General features: G+C 44.7%; 1 protein-coding gene across 4 annotated transcripts in view; it reads left to right on the top strand.

The window, feature by feature from the left end:
* The window catches only part of melt (ventricular zone expressed PH domain-containing protein melted), a 125,530-nt gene that overhangs the window by 42,321 nt on the left and 61,365 nt on the right, over positions 1-21,844 (top strand). For 3 of the 4 annotated variants that reach the window (XM_075684286.1, XM_075684289.1, XM_075684287.1), the window contains exons 8-10: positions 3,048-3,139; positions 7,522-7,793; positions 12,605-12,821. In XM_075684286.1, coding sequence (XP_075540401.1) covers positions 3,048-3,139; positions 7,522-7,793; positions 12,605-12,821 — 581 coding nt within the window. The remainder of the gene's footprint in view (positions 1-3,047; positions 3,140-7,521; positions 7,794-12,604; positions 12,822-21,844) is intronic. The other variant, XM_075684288.1, reaches the window with a different exon arrangement.

Raw genomic sequence — 21,844 nt, forward strand, 5'->3', positions numbered from 1 at the left:
TTAAAAAAATTATAAATTAATGGAAATGAAAGTGCATGAAAAAACAACTTGCCACAGGTGAGGAACAATCCCACAGCATTCGCATTTCGTGTTTCGTGAAATGCGAAGGTTGTGGGGTTACTGTGTCTAGTGCTTTACTGTGTCTTGTGTTTTTGAGCTGTCTTGTTCAGCTTTCAAAGATTTCAAAACAGTTTAAATTGCAACTCCAAAATCCAAAAAAATTTTGGAAAGTAATTAACCCTAAACACTCTTCTCAATCCACTATACCAATTGTTAATAATGGCGTGCTACTCTCACCATCTGAAGCTGCGACTGAATTAAACTTGTTTTTCAGCTCTGTATTCACAAACGAAAACCTAATATACCACCTGATCTTACGTTTCTTTCAATTAACTCATCTATGAATGACCTTATAATTACACCGGAGGGAATAGAATCGGCCATCGATCGACTTTTGAATAACTCAGCGCCAGGTCCAGATGACATCTGCACAAAGATGCTTAAAATGATTAAGCCTATAATATCTCTCCCCTGTAACCAACCTTTTCCAGCAATCAGTAGATACAGGAATTGTACCGGGTGACTGGAAGATCGGTCGTATCACTCCCATTTAGAAATCAGGTGACCGATCAGTGCCGTCAACCTATAGAGCTGTATCCTTGACTAGTATTCCAGGTAAATTACTTGAGCATATCATATCTTTTGCAGTTATGAAATATTTATCTGAACATAATTTTTTTTCTAATAATCAGCATGGATTTCATCAAGGACGCTCTTGTGAAACCCAATTATTTGAACTTATAACTGATCTTCATCAAACTGTTCACGATGCCATAAAAATCGACGCCATGTTTATTGACTTCAAGAAAGCACTCGATAATGTTCCCCTTTCTCGCTTAATGATGAAACTTAGCCGGCTTAACATACGTGGTAAAATTGTTAATTGGTTCTCAAGTTTTTTGACGAATCGCTACCAATTTGTGTCCGTAAGTGATCAGTTTTCCCGCTTTAGCACAAGTTAAATAGGGCATTCCTCAGGGCTCCGCATGTGGACCAATTTTATTATTAATTTATATTAATGACATCAGTAACAACCTGACCTCAACAGTTCAGTTGTTTGCAGATGACTGCGTTCTTTACGGACAAATTATCACCTCTGAAGATACTAATATTTTACAGGCCGACCTAAACAAAATTTCACTTTGGTGCGAGCAATGGCAAATGGAAATAAATGTTTCTAAAACACAAACAATGACATTTACCAGAGCCAGTAACGTTCACTTAAGTTCATATTTTAAGGACATGTGCATAGAGAATGTGTCTACGTTAAAATATTTGGGCGTTCATTTAACTTCAAGCCTTATATGGAATGATCACCTTGATGAAATAATTTTGAAAGCAAATAAAACACTTGGATTCATTAGGCGAAATTTGTATTTAGCAAATCAGTCAACTAAACTATTAGTTCACGTAACTCTAGTTCGTTCATAGATTGAATACACTTCCATAATACGGAATCCAAATCAGACATACCTAATAAACAAGCTTGAATCTTTACAAAATAAAGCAGCACGTTTCATCACTAAAACCTACTCTATGACATCCAGCATCACGGCTATCAAATAGGCCGTGGAGGGTTACCGCGCAAACAAATCCCTTACAATATTAACGGATTTTAAGGAAGCATGCCGTAACTACATCATTGGCAGAATTGGCCGAAAGGCGCTCCAAATCTTCCTCCACGCTGGCCGAAACGAAAGAAGAGTTAGACACAACATTTTCTGGATACCGGTACACACTGAAATTGAGGGCAACCAGAGGGCCGATAAGACTGCTCGCCAGCGTATGAACCGAGCGGACCTAAATGGAGACCCTAAGGGCTTCATGACAGTGATCCCGACGTATTCCGAAATACTAAATTATCATAGAGAAACGACGGTGAAATACTCCCCGCACCCATAACATGCTTAATCAACAAAGGCAGTTTGCTGGTGGAAGCTGCAAACAGGAACCTTCCCAAATCTACATATACTAAGCAAAATGTTCTCAAACCAATACACGGACATATGCCCATGGTGTGGTGCAAAACCCACCCTTTATCATATCACATGGGAATGCAGCAAAAACAAATCATTCCACAATATAGAAAATCCGAGTGCGGAGCAGTGGGAGAGTGTGCTCTCCAGCCGCAACCCATGCCTCCAACGGGGGCTGGTACACCATGCCCGACGAGCAGCCACACTCAGTGGTGCCCTGAAATAGGGGCGCCAGCCCTGCAAGACGGGAGTCACCATCGACAAGAAGAAGATGGAAGCACTCGGTCTGACCGCTGAATGACTCTGTAAATTAGAGCAATAAAGTGTATCCCGACCTATCCTATCCTACCCTGTCTAGAAAAATGACGACTGTTAGCACTGCTTTCCCACTTCTGCAGATTGTATCATACCTCGTCATCCTTTACAGCATCCCATATCAAACCCCCGCAAAGAATTTTCTCCCGCCTTGACCATCCCTTCAAAGCGCGTCCCACGTTTGCACATACGAATCTCCTTCGACAATCACCGCTCTTTCTTGCTATTTATCACTGGAACAGGCTGCCAAAAGATATTGCTTCTATGCATGATCATGACTCATTTGTAAGTAATTTGAAGCGCAGTTTTACGCTTGTCGAGTAAAAACAGAATTTTGTGTCTTTGATGCATTGTAAGTGCACTTACATGCTTTGTACCAAGTGTGTGTTTTTTTTTTTCCGTAATGTATGCATTTCTTCCTTGTTATCTTTTTTTTAATTTCCTTGTTGTATTTGATTATCTATACTATGGTGTTCTATATTGCCTTTCCCCCCAAATAGTGTTTGAAATATCTTGTTGTTAACCCCCCCCCCCCCCCCCCCCCCCTGTGTAATGGCTGGAAGGGCTTTTAGGGTATCTGAATAAAAATTTTTCTCCTGAAGTTTGTTGTTGCAAAGAAAAGCAATCCAGCAAAAGCCAGATAATGTTTACAAAGTGGGTGTCAAAAGGCTAATGTCTCCTTTCTCTTCCTTTCAGATCTGCAGTCAACTACCGGAGCCAGTGGCCTCATCCACAATTCGCTTTTACTTGCACCAGCTGAAGGCAGATGCTGCCACAGCAGCCCACAGGTTCTCTTCTATTTTGTTTTTTTTATTTATCTTCACTATACTGTGCTTTACTGTACGAAATGTGTTGTCATGGGATAAGTTAGACAAGCTAAGAGACAAGATAAAAGCTCCACATACGTAGAATTTACTGGAGAATATCACATCCATTCGTGCAGACTCCAGCCACTTGAAGGGACACAGCAGAAACACAAAATCATTTGAGCCCTCATTTGAAACCTGCCATGCTTTCTCATGGCAGGTTTCGCTTTCTACACTTTATTTTAGTGGGCTAGTACAGCTATAATGAAAGCAAATGTTGAAGGTCCATTACAATATCGGATTTAGCATAGCGAATATTTGCTCACTCGCAGTTCAAAACATAGTTCTTGGTAGGTGAGCAATCCAGAGCAATGCTCTTGGTCAATAACATTTGGGGATATGATCGCTTTCCCATGACTGTCGGCGTCTGCAAGCAGCAGTGTTATTGGCACAGTGGAAAGATAGCAAGTTTAGCACTGTGCGTGAAGCGCTATTGCCTGTAGATGCTGATGCTTCTAGTGCTGATTCACACAAAAGCTCATTGCCGTGATGTATCGCTGTATTACTGCGATATAACCATACCTTCAGGATCAGTATTGTAATATTTATTGGCCCTGACCTGGCTGGCACATCGCTGTTATTGCTGGATCAACCACAAGGCACTGAGTGGCTGATCTCAGTCTCAGTGTAGTGACGTCAGTGCCTGCGACTATAAGAGCAGCACCACTGGCCACTTTCTTCAGTGGGCAAGGTGACAGCAACACCGAAACCATGCTAAGATGAGTTCTGCTCTTTGTGCAGGTATGCCACTTTCATAATGCTTAGTGCATTTGATCTGACGACCCTTTTTTGTTCCTGCTGCCTTGCCCACAATGCTGCAGCTCCTTTTTTGCATACATTTCAACAGAGCTTGTGCATCGTGTCAGTAGCATTTTGTTGAGTGGTAAATGTTGAGACGAATCCGGGGCCTCCTAAAAAGAACCCTCAAGCCAGCACGGGGCAAAGCACATGGTCCGGGTCCACCCCTACCCTTGATAGGTTGCCAGCAGCGGTTGCTGGCCCTCGCAATTTAGAACACTTCCAGCGCAATGTTGGTGATATGTTTGCTCAGCTCCTAGCTGGCCAGGACCGAATTGCGCAAGATATTGCTGACCTTAAGACGTCCATTGACTCCCACTTCAAGGGGTTTGAAAGCCGTCTGGCTTCATTCCCGATCTCTGGCTCTGCGTCTGATGAGGTGCAAAATAAAATTCAGGCATTAACAGCTAGAGTGAACAAGCTTGTTATGCAAAATGGTGAATTAGAAGCTTGTCTTAGTCCAAACAACTTCAAGTCTGTTTCTTCGAACAACAGAAAGCTGAGCTAGTTGGTAAGGATTCATTATGCAAAAAAAGGTGAGGCATGCAGACAGGACACAAGAGAAGAGAAGTGGACAACACGAACGTCGACTATCAACTGAAGGGAGCACTGAGGCGAAAAAAGAAGACACAAAACTCATCTGCACAAGCTCTGGAATGGTATCGCCATGTGGTGATACTGGTGAATGGTGATCATGTGGTGATACTATTCCAGAGTTTGCGCAGATGAGTTTTGTGTCTTTCTTTTTTCGCCTCAGTGCTCCCTTCAGTTGATAGTTGGCGTTCGTCTTGTCCACCTCTTTTCTCTTGTGTCTTGTCTGCACGCCTCACCTTTTCTGTTTCTTCACTTCTTGAAGACTTAGACAAACGCATAACCGCAACGGGTAATGCCCCTGCGCTCACTGACCTGTGCACCAAACTACAGGCAGAGGTGGCTTCACTTTTGACAACTGTGACACTGCTACTTTCCAAGAATGAGGAACTATAAAATGGATCTCATCGAAACAATACAATTCTACATGGTTTTGATTAACCGACTGGCGAAACTCATGAAACATTATTTGCTAATGTTTCACGGCTGTTTTCTGAGACACTGATGATGCAATGTCCGTCAATTGTGTGGTGTCACAGGCTTGGTTGGCCTCAAGAAGAACACCAGCGCCTAGCCATAATGAAGATCCCAAGTTTCCAGGATAAGCTTCAGATCTTCAAAAATGCCTCTAAACTAAAAAAATTCCATTTGGCGCTTCACCGATGACCTGTCTTCAAATGTGAGATCTGTTTGCAAAAAGCTCTGAGAGGCCTCCAGTTCATTTCGCAACAAAGGTTCTGTTGTAAAATGGCACTATGATCATGCCTTTATTGATAAGGTTCGCTATCACCGGAATCATGTGTCGAATTCGATGGTGAAATCTTCCAGTCATTTTTATTGTGCCTCATCTGCGCCTTCAGTTGAGCGTACGATGCCAGCAGCCGTACTGTCTCACCGTCATTATTTATTTATTTATTTATTTATTTATTTATTTATTTATTTATTTATTTATTTCATAATACTGTGAGCCTTTCTCTGGCTCTGACAGGAGTGGAATGAACAATAGGTAGAACAACAGGTTTAGTGTTTCGGAACACGAATGAAAAGACACACAGCTTACATAAATAATCGAATCAAAACTGCAGAGTTCTAGAATCATTCAATACATGACTCATAATCAAGAAAGCTATGGCTACAAACAGATTTACAAAAGGGAGTGCTCTTCAAAGAAATATTCAACATTCGTAACAAAAGCATCAAGTGACACATCATTCATAATATGGTGGTTATTATATAATATAACGGCATAATATATGGTTATTAATATAAAACAACGGCAGTGTGGTGGTTTGCCAGTCATGTCAAATAGTGTGCTTGGCACAGTGCCAGGAGGATGCTGTTGCCTGTAGACACCAACAAGCCAGTTGCTAGTCCCATGAAATGTTGAAAACGCTATTTTATCTTTGAAAATACCACCGAAATATGACCGAAAATACCACCCTTGCTGGGTGGCCTGCAATGCTGACACACAACGACATACTTACTTGCACTTTTCTGACATAGGCGCAATCTCGGATTTGTTTTACTCTGTATTAGTATGACGATGAGCAAAACGTGAACAAGGTGAATGCAGGAGCCAACGTTTCGACAAGTCCACTTGGCGAAACGTTGGCTTCTGCATTCATCTTGTTCACGTTTTGCTCATCGTCTTGAATTTCCATCTTCCGCATTCCCCGTCTTTTCTCTGTATTAGTATGTACTTTTATAACGCATACAGGTCATAAGGAAGTAATTTTAGTTGCAGCTGCGTCTTCATTATGACAAGGCTTGACTGTAATAACAAATAGTTGCCAAGATCTAGAAACACACATAATTGCCAAGAATTATTCTTGCTTGGAGCATGCTTTAGCAGTAGTTTCTGCATGAGTGCATATATTTTTCTTAATAAAGACGGCCTATAGTTTGCTGTCGTCACATCCAGTGCCCCTTTGTGGGTTGATGCAGTTACCACTTCGTGTACTAGTTAGCCAATTTGAACTACAACCAATTTGCCCCTTTCATGGTTCACTTGAATCTAGTGAAACCAGACTTTCCACTTTCTATTCCTGGCAGGCTCCATGTAAACAGTTCATGGGCAAAGAGAGCTGTCCTTTCAACAACTGTGCATACACGGAGGTCTATCTGTTATACTGCAGCGATTGGATTTTTTTTTTTTCTAAGCAGAGGCAAGGTTGGATAAATGTATAAGAAAATTTGTAGAAGCAGGAAAAAAACAAACATAATAAACGAAGGCAAGTAGAAGGGGCAGAAGGTAAGTAGAAGAAGTAGAAGTAGAAGTGATTGCAAGGAACGAAGGAACTAGAAAATGTCTAGACATGTCCATGCCATTGTAAAAATGCCTGTCAATGCCATATCAGACCCACTTTCGCGTTTTCTGGAGGTTTTGCCCACATCTAAAGGACATAAGTTCACATGAGCAGCTGCAGTATCATCATAGATGACAACGAGAGCTGTGGGGATTACTTGAACAGTCTGTCCAAGTGGCTTAAAGTGTGAATCTATTTAATAGATACTGATGGACCAGTTGGTGAACCACGGTATTGATGAAGCACCACACTTAAAGCTGGCATGTTCACACACACATGAAAAAGGACATACACAGATGCTGGTAACTGTGCCTGTGTATGTCCTTTCCCATGTGTGTGAGAATGTGTCAGCTTTAAGTGCGCCACTTCATCAATTAAAGTGCGAGTCGTAGAATTTGACTTGTGCTGCCCTACCTGAACTATACTACAGATGGCTAATAAGGAAATAAGAGTAACAATGCAAATGTAATTAACATGGTTTTGCTTTTTTCAGCTGGATTTTACTGAAAGAAGTCACCTTCGTAATTCTGTTGCATATTCTTTTCAAATAAAAGAAGAAAAAAAGATCTTTACTGAAATGACCAGTGTATATGCCCCCATTCTTCTCAGAGCACAGGTGGTTAACCGGACAGGAGGTGTCACGATCGTCAAAGTTGGTGGCAGCAGACACGATCTTTCATCCAACCGGGGCGCCACTATGCCGGCTGTAGCGGCAGGGCGTACACCAGTGGGCAGTGCTGCTAGTCAGGCTTCGAGGGCAGCTGGCACGTTGGGTATCTCATCGCAGGAGGCCAGTGCTCGTTCCCTGGGCCACCTAGGTTCGGGCCAGCTGGCCCATCGGAGCATGACCCGGTTGCCCTCGGCAAATCACATGCACCACGGTAGGCGCCCTTTCTTGCTGGTTTTCCTATTTCCTTGCAGCATGTATTTGATAATCAGTGTTCTGGCTGGCCAAAGGTTTTCACAGGCACCATTTATGGGTTCCACTGGAACTCTCATCATTCGTACACCTCCGCTTTCTGCTGCCACCCCTATTTAACCTAGTGATAGGTACATTATTTCTTATAGCAATCACTTTAATGGACTCTTTCCTGGCTCAGAATGATGTAGGCCATCTCTTCCACCCCATTTTTTATTTAGTTCCGAGTCAGCGCTTGTCCTGTGGCCTTTGTCATTGTTTGCTGTCTGTTTGCACTGTTACAGAATGCAGCGATAGCAAATCATTAAACTCTTCATCCTATTGCCACTTATATTCCTGTGAGCTGGCATTTATTTGTTAGTCCAGGTATCTGCAACAACTAAGCACCAAGATGACACAAAAACAGCTTTCAATTTGGTTTGTTGTGCAAAACACAGCCACATGCCTCTTCCATATGAAATATAGCCACAAATCCCATGGTGCAAAGTGCTGCCGAAATACTGCTGTTCATCGAAATTGTACTGCACAACTGGACATCTTTCTGTTTCGCTCACGGCACCCAGTTAGGTGGGATAATCTTTGCCATGTTCTATAGTAAGGGGTGACATGGTTGAATCCCACAAAAAGAAATGCTTCAATGTACCACATCAATTCACGTGCACATTTTTGTTTTCCACTATTTTGAGTGGAGCACTGCTTTCTGGCAAGTTCGTTCTCAACTTGAGGCCACATGACTTGCTTATTCTGCATGCAGTTATATGTATGTTTCTTATTCACAACAAGAAAACCCAAGCAGTCCCTAAACCTCAATACCATAGAACCCTGCTAATACAATTCCATGAAACCGAGTGAAAGAAATGTAATACCTAGGAAATATATTATGTGAACATGCACTTAAGATCACTCGAACATGCTGTTAAATATTAAAACGAACACACTATGCACAACTCAGCCTCTAAAGGATTTATAGTTGGCAACAGTTAAAAGGCCAATTGCACTGAAATTACAGACTCATAAGAAAGCCCTGTTTCATATAATTTAGACATACAGTAGCCTCCGTGGAAAATTTTACACTTGAAATGCGAGTGGGCGCTTAACAATGCGCTCGCAAAAATTAGTTTTTCATACCGAAACTGAAAAAAAATGCCTCCATTACCAGTCACCGGAAGTGACATACTATGCAAACTATAGAGAACCACTGCCCAGGCCGTCTGCCTTCCTTGCTTGTATGCCATTTCCATGCATCAAACAAGTCCCGCATGTCTGCTAGCTACAGTGTTAGCATACTTTGCTAGCTGCTTCCTGCGCTGTTCCAACACTGTTGTGCACCCGCAATTTTCTTTTAATGTGAAGTATTCTCCAAGTCCGGCAACTTTTGTCTGTCTGGTTGTCTCCGTTCAACAGCAGAGCCTCGATGCATTCTGCCTCTGCTCGAAGAAGAGCGCATTGGGGCGGTCATGCTAAGGATGCAGATATAGTCTGACTTGACGCCGACGTAATCCACGCATAGTGCAGTTACTTTACATTGGTGAAAATTAGATGATGTGCACTCTAGTGTGGCTGGTGTAAGAATAGAACATGTCCTATCGCACGCCGGAGCCACCGGAACATGATGCATCACGTGCTAGCTTGGCTGACCTGCAGCATGCTGACCTATATACAATTCAGGTTCACTGAAGCAAGTGTGTTACGTTTGCGCCCTCAACAAACAAAGAAGCGCTCACTCACCCCGCACTTGTGCACTTGCACTGCGGCAACTGTTGGTCGCCACGCTGTTGTGGGTCACGTTTAAGTGCAGGGTAAAATTTTAGCAAACATATTGTCCCCGGCATGACATATCTGACTTCACTGGCTGCTGCCTAGCATGCTGGAAACATCAGGCTCGTCGATCGATCAGATCGCTACCGCTATCTGTAGTAAACAATGATAAGTTGATAAGTAGTTGAGGCTTGGCACAGCCGGGCTAGAGGGGCTCGGTACTAAGTGCGCGTAAACTTTCTATTCTAAGGAGACAAGCCGAACTGCATACTAAGTGCGCGTAAACTTTCTATTCTAAGGAGACAAGCCGAACTGCAGCCATGATAACGCTTCACCCATTTCGTTCTGGCAGCAGTACTTACCTGCATGGCTTACCGCCGCGTCTACACCATGGCCACCACATCGCATTCTCCTTCGTGACAAATGCAGCATGCGGTTCTTGCTCGTTCCTGGCACTGTGTCAGAAAGGCTTTCTTTCGTCTACTTCGATGTGTCCAACGTAAAGACGCGCGAAATGTCTTGAAGATGGTGTACTACTGGTAGATCGTTTGAGAATATCGACCTTGAATTCAAGTTACCTTTCACTTTAATGCACCATTGTAGCTTATACAGCTAAACCTCTATATAAGGAATATCAATATAACGAAATTCTCGATATAACAAAGTATTTAACTTTTCATAACCTTTTGTCCATAAAATACCATGTAATTAGAACATCAATATAACGAAGTGTGTTTGTATGTGATTTAAATATAACGAACTTTTGCTTCCACAGCAAAGGAATGCCAAAACAATAAATGGAAACTCCCACGAATGCAGATGGTCAAATGATATAATTACAAGCGGCTGCTTTCAAACGCACCTCTCAAATCACGTGTGGCACGACAATAGTGACCGCCAAAGCGAAGCCGCATTGTGTTCCGTATAAACTCAAAGTGCGATAAGATCCTATTGTGCCCTGCGCACTTAGTGCTTTAGGTCCAAATGAAAGTGTGCTAGGGTGAGAAAGAGAGATGATGGCTTCATCCACAAGTGTTGCCTCCCCACGTGAGCAAAGAGAAAGAGGGGAAGGGAGTGAGCTCTCAGTAACGCAATCAAGCGTGCGCAAGGGGGGTGGTAAGTTGGCGCACGTCACGATTTCTGGCGTGCATCTCAGCCGTGACTGCACATGGCTGTAAGTGCAGCTTAGCGCATATGCAGCCGCGCACTCACTTTAGCGGTAATTGGCGGCGTGTGCTAAGAGTGGGCGAGCTGAGGACGGCATGGCCTCATGTAAGCTGTCTTCCCGCGCATTTTGTATTGAAGGTTGTGTAATCATGAGTGTCGGTGAACTATTAGAGTAAAACGCAGACGAAGCATTTGTTCCCCACTGCTGGCGCTTTTCATGATGGCGTCATCCCAGTGCAGGCCATGCTATCAGTCGCGGGGGCAGAATGCATGCGAAAGCGAGGCTGGCTGCGCTTAATTTGTACCGCCTATGTGAAGATATCGTCAACGTGGAATGAAACCGTGTCATTTGTCGCCGTCTCCTAAATTCATCAAAATTAATTGTTTTCTCGTTCAAATTTTTTTTTTTTCAATTTGCCCAATAATTATAAACGTTCTGTGGCCCTCTTCTGTGTACGAAAAATAAATCGGCAACTTGCATAAAAGGTCGAATTTCAATACAACGAAATTTTGATATAATGAAGCAGATTGCATATTTTACCTACTTCGTTATATCGAGGTTTAACTGTAGTATATATAGTCACGCCGAGAAACCGTTTGCCAAGCAGCGCTTCATGGGTAGGTGACTGTTCTGTTGAAATGTGGCTTGTGCTGCTTCGTCAACTGGAATTGACATGCTTTGTGCGCATTGGCTGGTCCATGTTGCACTTGCCTGCTGCGCCGCGGTGCATGCTTGTGCTCTGAAGTCTGAAACAGGAACAACGTGTTCGGCTTCTCTCTACCCAGCGTTGTGTACTTGCACAGCCATTGCTCATGTTCGAGTATGCATTCGAGCACCCGATGGCCATGCAATGCATCGGCATTTTTGCAACAGAAAGAACACATGCTGAGAGAGACGTTCGTCAGCTTGCACATAATGAGCGAGCAATGCGCCTGCCTGCCTACGAGCAACTGAGAGATCAGTAGTTGCGTACGGTTCTTCACTATTTGCCATATCCGCATCACTACCACTTTGCTTCCAGGTGCAAACGTCATCTGCACAGGTGCTATTTAATAGCTGCTAATAACAAAATTAGGCAATTACCAGCCCTGCGGCGTTGCCAACATTACTTTGAGAGTGTGTGTTAGGCATTTATAGTAAATTTAGCCCAAGTGAAATTTCATTGCACTTGGTCTTTAATGAGGAATTGACCGGGTCAGAAAAAAGTCAGAAGTATTCTCAGTCAGAAGTAAAGTCAGAAGTATTGGATCTAGCAGAGAATGACTCTTATTCCACAAGTGGCACATAAGTTAACACATAAATAACAAACACTAGACATGCTTAACTTGCACGACAGCCAGCAAATATAGCCGACATGCAGCCTTTCAACATGTAGTGTCTTAACTTTGCTTGCCCTGTAGCTTGGGTGTGGCTGACAACTACTGGACCGACTGGGCTTTGCTAGTTTCGATTTCAAGGATGTGTTGGCGATGTGGGTGATGTCCGCAGTGCGTTACGGACTGCCGACATGGCGACAGTCTGTAACACACAGATGTCTGTGAGCTCTTTGCTGGGATCGGACTTTAGTGGCGTTATACTCGCAAAATGTATGAACGTATCAGCAGAGTTGTACTTGATATGTTTTGTTTTCTTTCAAATCAAATGAGTGCTTGTTTTATTTTAGGCCAGAAGTGGTGGGCTGTGGCTTAGGGGGGTTTGGCGAGCAGCAGGACATGCACTGTCTTCACTTTTTTGAGACCATGCTGCAAGCAATACATTAGCAGCCATCGCTTGTTAAGCTCTTCAATGTGGTGGCAGTTTATTATTTGTACGTAACATTAGTAATGAAGTTTTGCTAATTTTTGCAGCAGCTCCTCATGCACAGAGCAACAGCCGGCTGAGCTCTCCATGTGGCCTGCACATGAGCATGTCGAAGCTGAGCTCCAACTCACCCGTCAACCGGAGCCTCTCTGCACTCAACAGTCGGCACAACCTAAGCTCAGTCCCAGCGCCAGCAGCGCACACAAGTCGTGTGTCCAGCTGTGGTGTCACTGTCACAACCACCTCGGCCCACAAAAGCATGAGGTGGGGCCCACTCGCAGACGGAGAGAGAAATGCTGTTCTGGTTGAAAATTTTTTCACAATGTGAAATCTGCAGCAAGAACAGAGAACTCTTGCAAAACTGAAGAAATGAAGGAAATTCTAAACTTTCCACGTGTACTTTTTATGGACATTTTAAAATTTGTTGCTGGTTTACAATTGCCTTATGCACTGTGCCGTCGCATGGCAAGAACCAAGGTCCGTGCTGTACATTTTCTTTATGATCAGTAAAGAAGGTGAGGGTCTTGCAGAACATGGATGCAGTGCTCTTACATTCTTTTGCTTCCTTTCTATCACCTTGTTGCTGGTTTAGCACTGTCTTGTAGGGGCATGCGAGCAATAATTTTTGAGACTGAATCGAATACGAATTGAATAGTGCTAGATGTGAAGCAAAATGGATCAAATTTCAAATACTTTACAAACTTATGAACACCTGTTTTCACTGTTACTCTAAAACAATATTCATGTATTACCGTATTTACCCGCATAATGAACACACTTTTTTCCCGAAAAATATGCACAAACTTGGGTGCAGAAGTCGTGGGGCACCTTTTTCGTTGCGTAGTGCATTTCTCGTCGCTTTGTATTCATGAGGCTGATGTAATGCACAGCTTCTGCCACTGTCAGGCCTGGATCACTCGTGCTGTCGCTTTCCGTGTCATCCTCATCACTGTCGCTAGTTGACACTTTGGCAACAATAGAGGCAACGATGACGAAAAGTCAAACCTCGTAGCCGACATCTCTTTGCGGTTGCAGCAGCGCTGCTGAGCAACTTCCTCGCATTCCAAATGCCACACACCATAGTCGACAGTAGATCCCTGTTGCGTACCAGCGCCGACTTCTTCGTGTCACGTTCGATAGCACGAACGATGTCTAATCTTCCATGCCGAGCACCCGGCATCTTTCTTTATCTGAGCTTAGGCAGGACATGAGTCATTGTTTGCACGACGCCACAATGCTCTCCAGCACGGTGCCGAAATTATGTTGATCTTGATGTGGCTTCACACACAAACGCACAGGGTGCTTGCAGGCCGTTGTTCTGATCTCGGACACTTGTGGTTCTGCTGGGCTGCCCGATGGAGACGACACACCACCGTGTTTACGCGATGAAAAGTGGAAACACTGCGTGTTAACAGATACGTACGCAATAAGCTGGTAAGGTTTGTGCGGATACAAAACACATTATGTTCAATGGCCACTGAGTCAACGATTTGACTTTACTACTTTTAAAACGAAACTACTGTTTAAGCGGGTGCAGTTTAATGAGGTTTTACTGTAGTTTTATTGTCAGTATAAACTTGCAAACATTCTCTTCAATGCAAACTGAGCAGCGCGAATACAGCATGCACGAAGGTATGAACCACCATCGACTCAGCCCCCCCAACACAGACCGCTTTAAAGATAGGGCGTGCCACAGCCGCATAATGTGCCATTGCTGCCGGAAAAAAATGCCGCACCCCCCTCTCTCCCTTCCTGTTTCCTACCCACCTTCCTCCCTTGTACGTGGGAGATTGAGCCGGGATCGTCATCGTCCCTCAGGCGCAGCTTTGTAATACGCAGTTGCTGCCAGAGTACAACGCACAAACATACAACAATCAGAGGCCGGTCTGGCGAAGCTTGCAATGCATATCGCCCTCCTATTGGCTCAGTGCGCCAACGCTGTGGTAACTAGTGCCCTGACGCTGCCAGTGCATCGCTCGTCTGCTAGGCCTTCCAGTGGGTCTGCTTCAAAAACTGTTGGTACATCGTTTCGTGGGCTTGCATTCAATTGGCTGTAAAATATAGTAAAACCTTGTTAATTTGAACTCGGTTAATTCTAAATACCGGATAGTTTGAAGCTCTTCTGTGGTCCCATATTTTCCAATGTAAATTTGACCGGATAATTCAAACCGGTGGCCCAGGCCAACCCCGTTAATTCAAACATTTGGGGTGCTATGTGGCAATTCCCGATCCACATTTCACTGCAAACCCGACAAAACGACAACCATTCAGAGCCACGAAGCGACGCCACATAGCAATCACGATTATTTATAGACGAAGCGCCCGACCCTTGGTACTGCTAGCGCAATAACCAGTCCATGGTGCGCCCCACGCACCGCCGAAACGCGCACCTGCAGAGGAGAAGACGTGCTACTGCAGCGCAGCGGGCATACCAGTTTTTGTCACATGCTCTCGTCCCCCACTCCGCACGCTCCTAGCAGTCGCAGCGGTTGCAGTGTCAGCGCATGTTCATTGCCGCTGGCTGCCGTTCGCCCATTCTTTCTCTGCGCCTGCGGCGACGTGTGTGCGCGCAACGCCGGTCTGCGTCATTTCTTTATATGCGGTGTTTAGGGGTGTTGCAGCTAGCGCGGTGTTCTTTAATTTTTTCGAACTGTGCAGAAGTGCCAGTGAGCAAAAGTGCCAAAGTATAAGACTTTAACGCTGCAGCAGAAGTTCTGCTTGATCCAAGAAGTGGGTAAGAACACGTGTTCAAAGACCGAGTTGGCTGAAAGGCACAGTGTGCCCCTCTCGACGTCCACAATATTGAAGGACAAGTTGAAAGTACTGGAGGCCTACAGCAAGACATATTCTTCAAAGCGGTCGCGAGTATGGGCTCCCACGTACCAAGATGTAGAATCAGCTTTCCTTCGCTAGCTGCAGAAAGCAAACGGAGCCCACCTTCCAGTCACTGGAACAATACTGCGGGAGAAGGCCAACGACTTGGCTCTACAACTCGGGCACGAAGAGTTACAGTGTAGCAATGGATGGTTCAGCCGTTTTAAAGAGCACAATAATTTGACCTTGGTAGCCGTCTGTGGCAAGACCGGCAGCGCAAACGAGAGCATCATCGACGACTGGAAGAAGCACAAGTTGGCTCCGTTGCTTAGCGAGTACGGTGCAGATGATGTGCACAAGCTTGACGAGGCAGCCCTTTTTTACAAGGTGCTGCCCACAAAAACGTTCGCAGTGATGGACACCGCGGTCAAGGGTCAAAAGCAGGGCAAGGAAAGAATTTCCATTCTGTTTGACGCAAACATGTGCGGTAAACACAAGCTGCCACTACTCATAGTTGGAAAGAGTGGGAAGCCTTGCTGCTTTAAATGTGTGTGGCTACCCCCGAGGGATGAGCTTATCTACTGGCACAACAAGAAAGCCTGGGTCACTGGCGCAATATTTGAAGATTATGTTCGGCAGCTTGACCGCAAGTTCGGGGCCACAGGCAGGAATGTACTATTCGTTGTTGATAATTGTCCGGCGCATGGTGACATCTCACACCTGAAACCTATCCAGGATGGTATTTCTTCCTCCAAACACCACGTCGATCTTGCAGCCAATGAATCAAAGCGTCATTCACTACACGAAGATTTACCGCCACCACCTGCTCAAGCGCATGCTCCTTTGCTACGACAACGGCAAGGAGCACTCCATTGACCTCCTCAGGGCCATATGTCTTATTGTGTATGCATGGAAGCAAGAGGAACCCACTTTGATCATGTGGTGTTTTGAACACGCTGGCTTCTCGAAGGAAAGCACCATCGATGCTGATGCTGACTATTCGTGTGCGATTGATGAAGAAGGAGCCGAGTATTGCGACCGCATCAATGCACTCTCCACAAAGGATAGTGAATTTGGTGCAGTCAGCTTTGCCGAGTATCTGAACTTTGAAAAAGATCAACAAACGTGCTACTCAGACTTGTAGAGTGAAGCTACCGCTGATGTGACCATGTGCGATGACAGCGGTGACGACGATGCTAACAAGCCCTCCCGAGCACCCGCTCTCGGAGAAGTTATTGCATCGCTGAACGTTATCCGCAGTTTTGTTGAGTACCACGGTGGAAATTCTCAAATGCTGCATGTAGTTCGCCACTAAGCATGACCCTTGGAGCCTCAAACTACAGGACGCGGCAAACCAGCATCTCTGATTACTTTAAGTAATCCAAAGATCGCCGAATAAAGGTAGCGCATTCCTGCAGCGAAATTTTTTGCCTGGGTTGCATTTTTTTTTGGTGCGTTCGGTCAATCCGAAGATTTTTTTCGGTCCCGATAACTTCAAATTAACAAGGTTTTACTGTATCTATTAATGGTCAGATAAAATATGTGCTTGCTATCCTTCATTTCTTACTCTTTATGCTATCTAGCTATGCTTTACAAATAATTTTTTTGGTGCCATTTATTTTCCATTGTGGCCTTAAACAATGGAAGTTAAATGTCAATAATAAGGATATATAATATCCTTTGTTTCACTCATGAAGTGAGGGAATGCATGAAAAATATTCTTCACAACCTTGTTCTTTAGTTCCTCTTCTGAATCTACTGAGGTCTCAGGTATACCATGAATAATTAAATTAGAGTGTCTGCTATAGTATTCAAGGTCTGTTAGCTTTCTAGTTTGAAAAGGCATCACATATTCAAACGATTTCGATGTGGCTTGCAACTTATCAGCATTTTCATGCTTCACTAAGTGCTCAGATGCTGTATTTTCCACAGTACACCTACAGCCTTGCATCTGTTCTTTCAGTTCAGCAAATTGAGTTTTATTTCTAGTACAGTCAAACTCACTTATAACGATACCGGTTTTAACAGTATATTGGTTATAATAATGAAAAGCTGCTGCACCGTCAACCTTTGTATGTTTTCTATGGGGAAATGACCCGCTCAATGTTCCCATGCCACATTATCGGTTATAACGATGAAGTCTGGCTGTTGGGTGTCCATGCCAAAAAGTAATGGAATGCGAAATCCTTGAAAAGAAAAAACAAAAAGTGGAATGCGAGCCGCTGCACATTCGCCCACCACCCCAACTGCCGCCGTGCGCCTCTCCATGAGAGATGCATGCTAGCCTTTCACCCTTCCGGACACAAATGGGCTGCGCCCATAGCTCTCGGCTGTGCCACCTTCCGAAACACGAATAGGCCATCCCAACTGCGCTGACAATACTGCTGGCGCTGTGGGCACTGCTCCCAGATTGTGCGCTGTGGGTGGGCCCTCATTCTGCACAATTATGCTAGCGGGTTAAGTCGCTCGTGCTTGTCTCTGTTCGTTGCCTCGAAGTCGTTCCTGACCGCGTAGTTCCTCAGCCTCGTATGATAGAACATGGCTGATCTGCCTCTTGAAAGGGTAGCGCAATAAGACGATGACAGAAGGCAGGAAACACACAGGACAGCGCTGCCTTCTGTCATCGTCTTATTGCGCTACCCCTTCAAGATGTTCAACAAGTACCAACTCGCCCAAATGTCGATCCTTCTACTGATCCGCCTGCTGATCATCGGCAATGCCAATGTTGCTGGTGAAAAGAAAGCGCGCTGCTATAGATTTAGAAAGTGCTTCTAACCTATGAGGCGATCGTCGCGAACATGCTTGCATCGGATGGTGACAGTGATAGCCACAATTGCAGTGCTGATGCAGTAGGGCAGGCTGCCTTAACATTGTCCCTGCGTGAGGTCCCGTAGAGGTCCCTGATAGGCTTGTTTTTGCGAGCGACTTTCCGCTTCACTACGTGGAGCACCTGGATGCCTTGGAGAAGGATGTTGCAAGCTTCACATAAAGCAAGCACGGCTGACGGACATGCAGTTTTCTTGTACAAGCCATTGGGATTGGGTCTGATTTTCCCTTTATTCAAGCCATTGGGAAGTACGTGGTGAGATGCTTGTGGCGTTCTTGTCCCAGCGTTTCTTCTGGATTTCTCAAGCTGAGATGCTGCTGCTGCAACTTTTCCACATTGTTAAAAGGCGCCTTTTGGGGCCACCAAGGCGATGCCTCGATGGAGCTCATATGTCGCTTGCTGCCCATGATCCCGGTTTGCAGTTATAGCAGCGCCTTTCTTGAACGCAAGCAGTCGCAGCTTGTTAACATGCGATCGCACTGCTCAGGAAGCAGAGTTAAACAGTTAAACGAGTCAACACAATCAGAAGCCGGATGGAGGAAAGTCGTGGGGAGAACTGGCCTCCCTACCATTATACTTTTCTCGGAGCAGCTATACCATCCCCCATTTTGATTTTTTTTTTCATGCAACCCGGTTATAACAATTATCGATTATAACAACAGAATTTTCGTGGCACTTGAATATTCTTATAAGTAGGTTTGACTGTAGTTCCTTGGGAATTTCTGTCTGACCTTCAAATAGTTGCTCGTACTGTTCTTTCTGGGTAGGTCCTGGGTTTTCCGTGACATCGCCGCAAATTAGCAGTTTTCAAACGACAAAACAGTCATGCACTATTACAAAACAACACTGTGGGCACAGCAGAACCACTATATGAAGTGTTGCACTGATCGTTGCGACGTGCGTCGAGCTGGTGGTGCTCCGGCAGCCCGAAATGCGTTTTGTTGTTTTTCTATTGCGCGGTGGCTTAAGAAGGGGACGGGAAACCAAAACGACATTGAGCTAGTGACCGACACCGGATGCCGCCGAAGCGAAACGAAAGTGATGCCCACATCGCGCCACTTGCAGCAGGGAATGGCGGCAAATTTGGATTATCGCCTACTAAAAGCATGCAGTACGCTACCAACGGCACTGCACACCACACACTGTGAAGTGAGTAGGTGAAGATGCTTATTGCAATAGGTTTGGCAGCGATATCTGTGAATGCAGCGTGAGATGAACCGGGTGGATATTTGCTGGCACTTGAATGAGAAACTGTTTGCGCTGTCATTTTCATGCGAGATGGGCGATTATATACTGTTCTCCATTGCACGCACCTCGGGCCTTTTCTTGTTCACGTTGGATCCAGCGGCCGGACAACGTATATGATTGCAGTCTGCAGCAGGGAACAGTGGTGCATTTCAGTTATTACCTCTTAAAATTGCTATTCTTCTGATGGCACCACGCACTGGAAAACAGATAGGCAAAGATGCTTATTGCAATAGGATTGGCGGTGATAGCTGTGAATGCCACATGCAACCATTCCGGAGACGATTTGGTACCGAAATGACAAACTGCCTACGTGCCAGCGTTTTCACATGAGGCAGGCAGGCGAGTTTTCAATTGCAAGCTTTGGCACTGGAAAATCGTACGCAACAGGAGCATATCAGCGAGGTTCTACTTTATTTTCTTCTCTGCTCTCTGTTTGCAGCTTAAGATGACCTTGTTCCCTACTTGACTTACATGAAAATCTGTCTGATATATGCACATTACAAAAACTTCATTGGCACAAAAGAAAGCCCTGAAGAGCCTGCAGTTGCAAGAATAGCATCATACACGTTATGCCAGGGTCATGCCACATAAGTGAAGAGAGGAAAAAAAATGACATGGACCTTCTCACTTTAGCCATATTTCTAAGTCATTTACTTTGCAAAGCAGTGATAGTGTTAGCAGCATGGCAGCAACATAATAACAGTGGCACTGTGATAATGGTAACGCGGTGGGATTGACATCCAAGACAGTGAAGCGCTGTCTTGGATGGAATGGTGCCATAAATTTGTTTTGTTGCTTACTTTCATTGTACTTCATCTTTTTCTTTTTTCATGTTGTGTTTTGTGATCTTGCCTTGTGATCATGTAAACAGGATCGTCTACATAGTCCCCAGAAGGCAATCTCAATAAGACTTGTGATAAAGCAGGATCTTTCATTATCCTTGTTCAGTAGACAGTAAACCCTCATAAACTCAAACTCTGATATCTTGAAATATTGGTTAAGTCAAAATTATTTCCTGGCTTGGGGTCAACTCCATGTATCTTTAACCACATTTTTTGAAATGCCTTTGTGCCGCACCGCGGATATCTCAAAAGCTCGATTGCGAAAATGTCAGGAATGAAGTCACCAAAAGGTTCCCATACGTCGTGTGCAGCCGTAATATTGCCAAACAGTGACAGGATCACAAGTTTGTAGCCTATTCCTCTTGATTCTATGTGACTCTTATCATCCGCTGTTCATGGCCGGCTGTGATCTCATTGATAATGCCGGCAGAGCATTGCTCTAACCCCTGACAAAGTGCGATAAGCGTGAAAATGTACACGACCTCAGCAACGTGCATGCTTATGTGTGCGCGGAGCGTCAATTTGCTTATTCATATTCGCGGTGCTCTGCGCTTCTATATTTGTGGATCGGTGCGCTACATTAGCCGAGATGAGGCATTTCTGATGCCATTTCTTAACAAGGAATTTCCAGTGCTTTTTTCAATGCCATTTCTTATCGCACTTTGTCAGTGGTCTGTCAGTGGTCCTAGTGAAGCTCCGCCTGCATTGTCAATGGGATAAGCCAATTGAGAGCAGTGGACATGAGAGTAGCATATAATCGAGTGGAAGGTATGGCTACAAAATTGCAGCCCTGGGGCGGTATTCCCAGCCGATTGCTTTTTTGGTGTATGTGCACCAGCATTCGGTTGTCTGTGTGAGGATTGCTGTTTCCCGTTGGCATGTCAAGTGCTGAGTTGCACTGTACTTCACAAAAGTGATTTACTGAAAATACCGCTCCTGGAATATTGAGCTTTTGCGAAAAACTTAGTGGCTACTGGTGCCTATTTCGAAAAGCTTTGTTGGGTCTATGTGTGGCCAGGGGCTTGTATTTTCGCTTATCTTGAAACTCGGCTTGTCTAGAAATTTTTCACGGTTTTTACAACTTTGAGTTAATGGAGTTTTACTGCGCATGTGCTTTTTTTCCCGGTTCATAATGCATGGTTTGCATGTCTTCTTATACTGAGTGGCTCATGTACAGTAGAACCTCGTCCATATGTTTTGGAAAAAGACGGGAAAAAAACCGAAGGGGCAGCGCAATATGATGCAGACAGAAGGCAGGAACGCACAGGACAGCTGTCCTGTGCGTTCCTGCGTTCTGTCTTCGTCATATTGCGCTGCCATACTAACCGGGAAAACTTATGATCCGCAGTCAGTAAAAAGATTTTGTAGACTCCACTGTTATGTAATGTGAAGCATTGTATGAATCATTCCAGGCTTGTGTTGCAGCACAAGCCACCTACGTGTACTGAGCTTGCGGGGCTCAAACAGTCCGAGATGCGCATTGTCGTTTTCTTACATTCATGCTCCTCGAATTTGGCCTGGGTCAGCAGCTTCTTCGAGCGGCACATATTGGTGGG

This window comes from Dermacentor variabilis, chromosome 3 (genome assembly GCF_050947875.1).
Source record: "Dermacentor variabilis isolate Ectoservices chromosome 3, ASM5094787v1, whole genome shotgun sequence".
Classification (NCBI taxonomy): Eukaryota; Metazoa; Arthropoda; class Arachnida; order Ixodida; family Ixodidae; genus Dermacentor; species Dermacentor variabilis.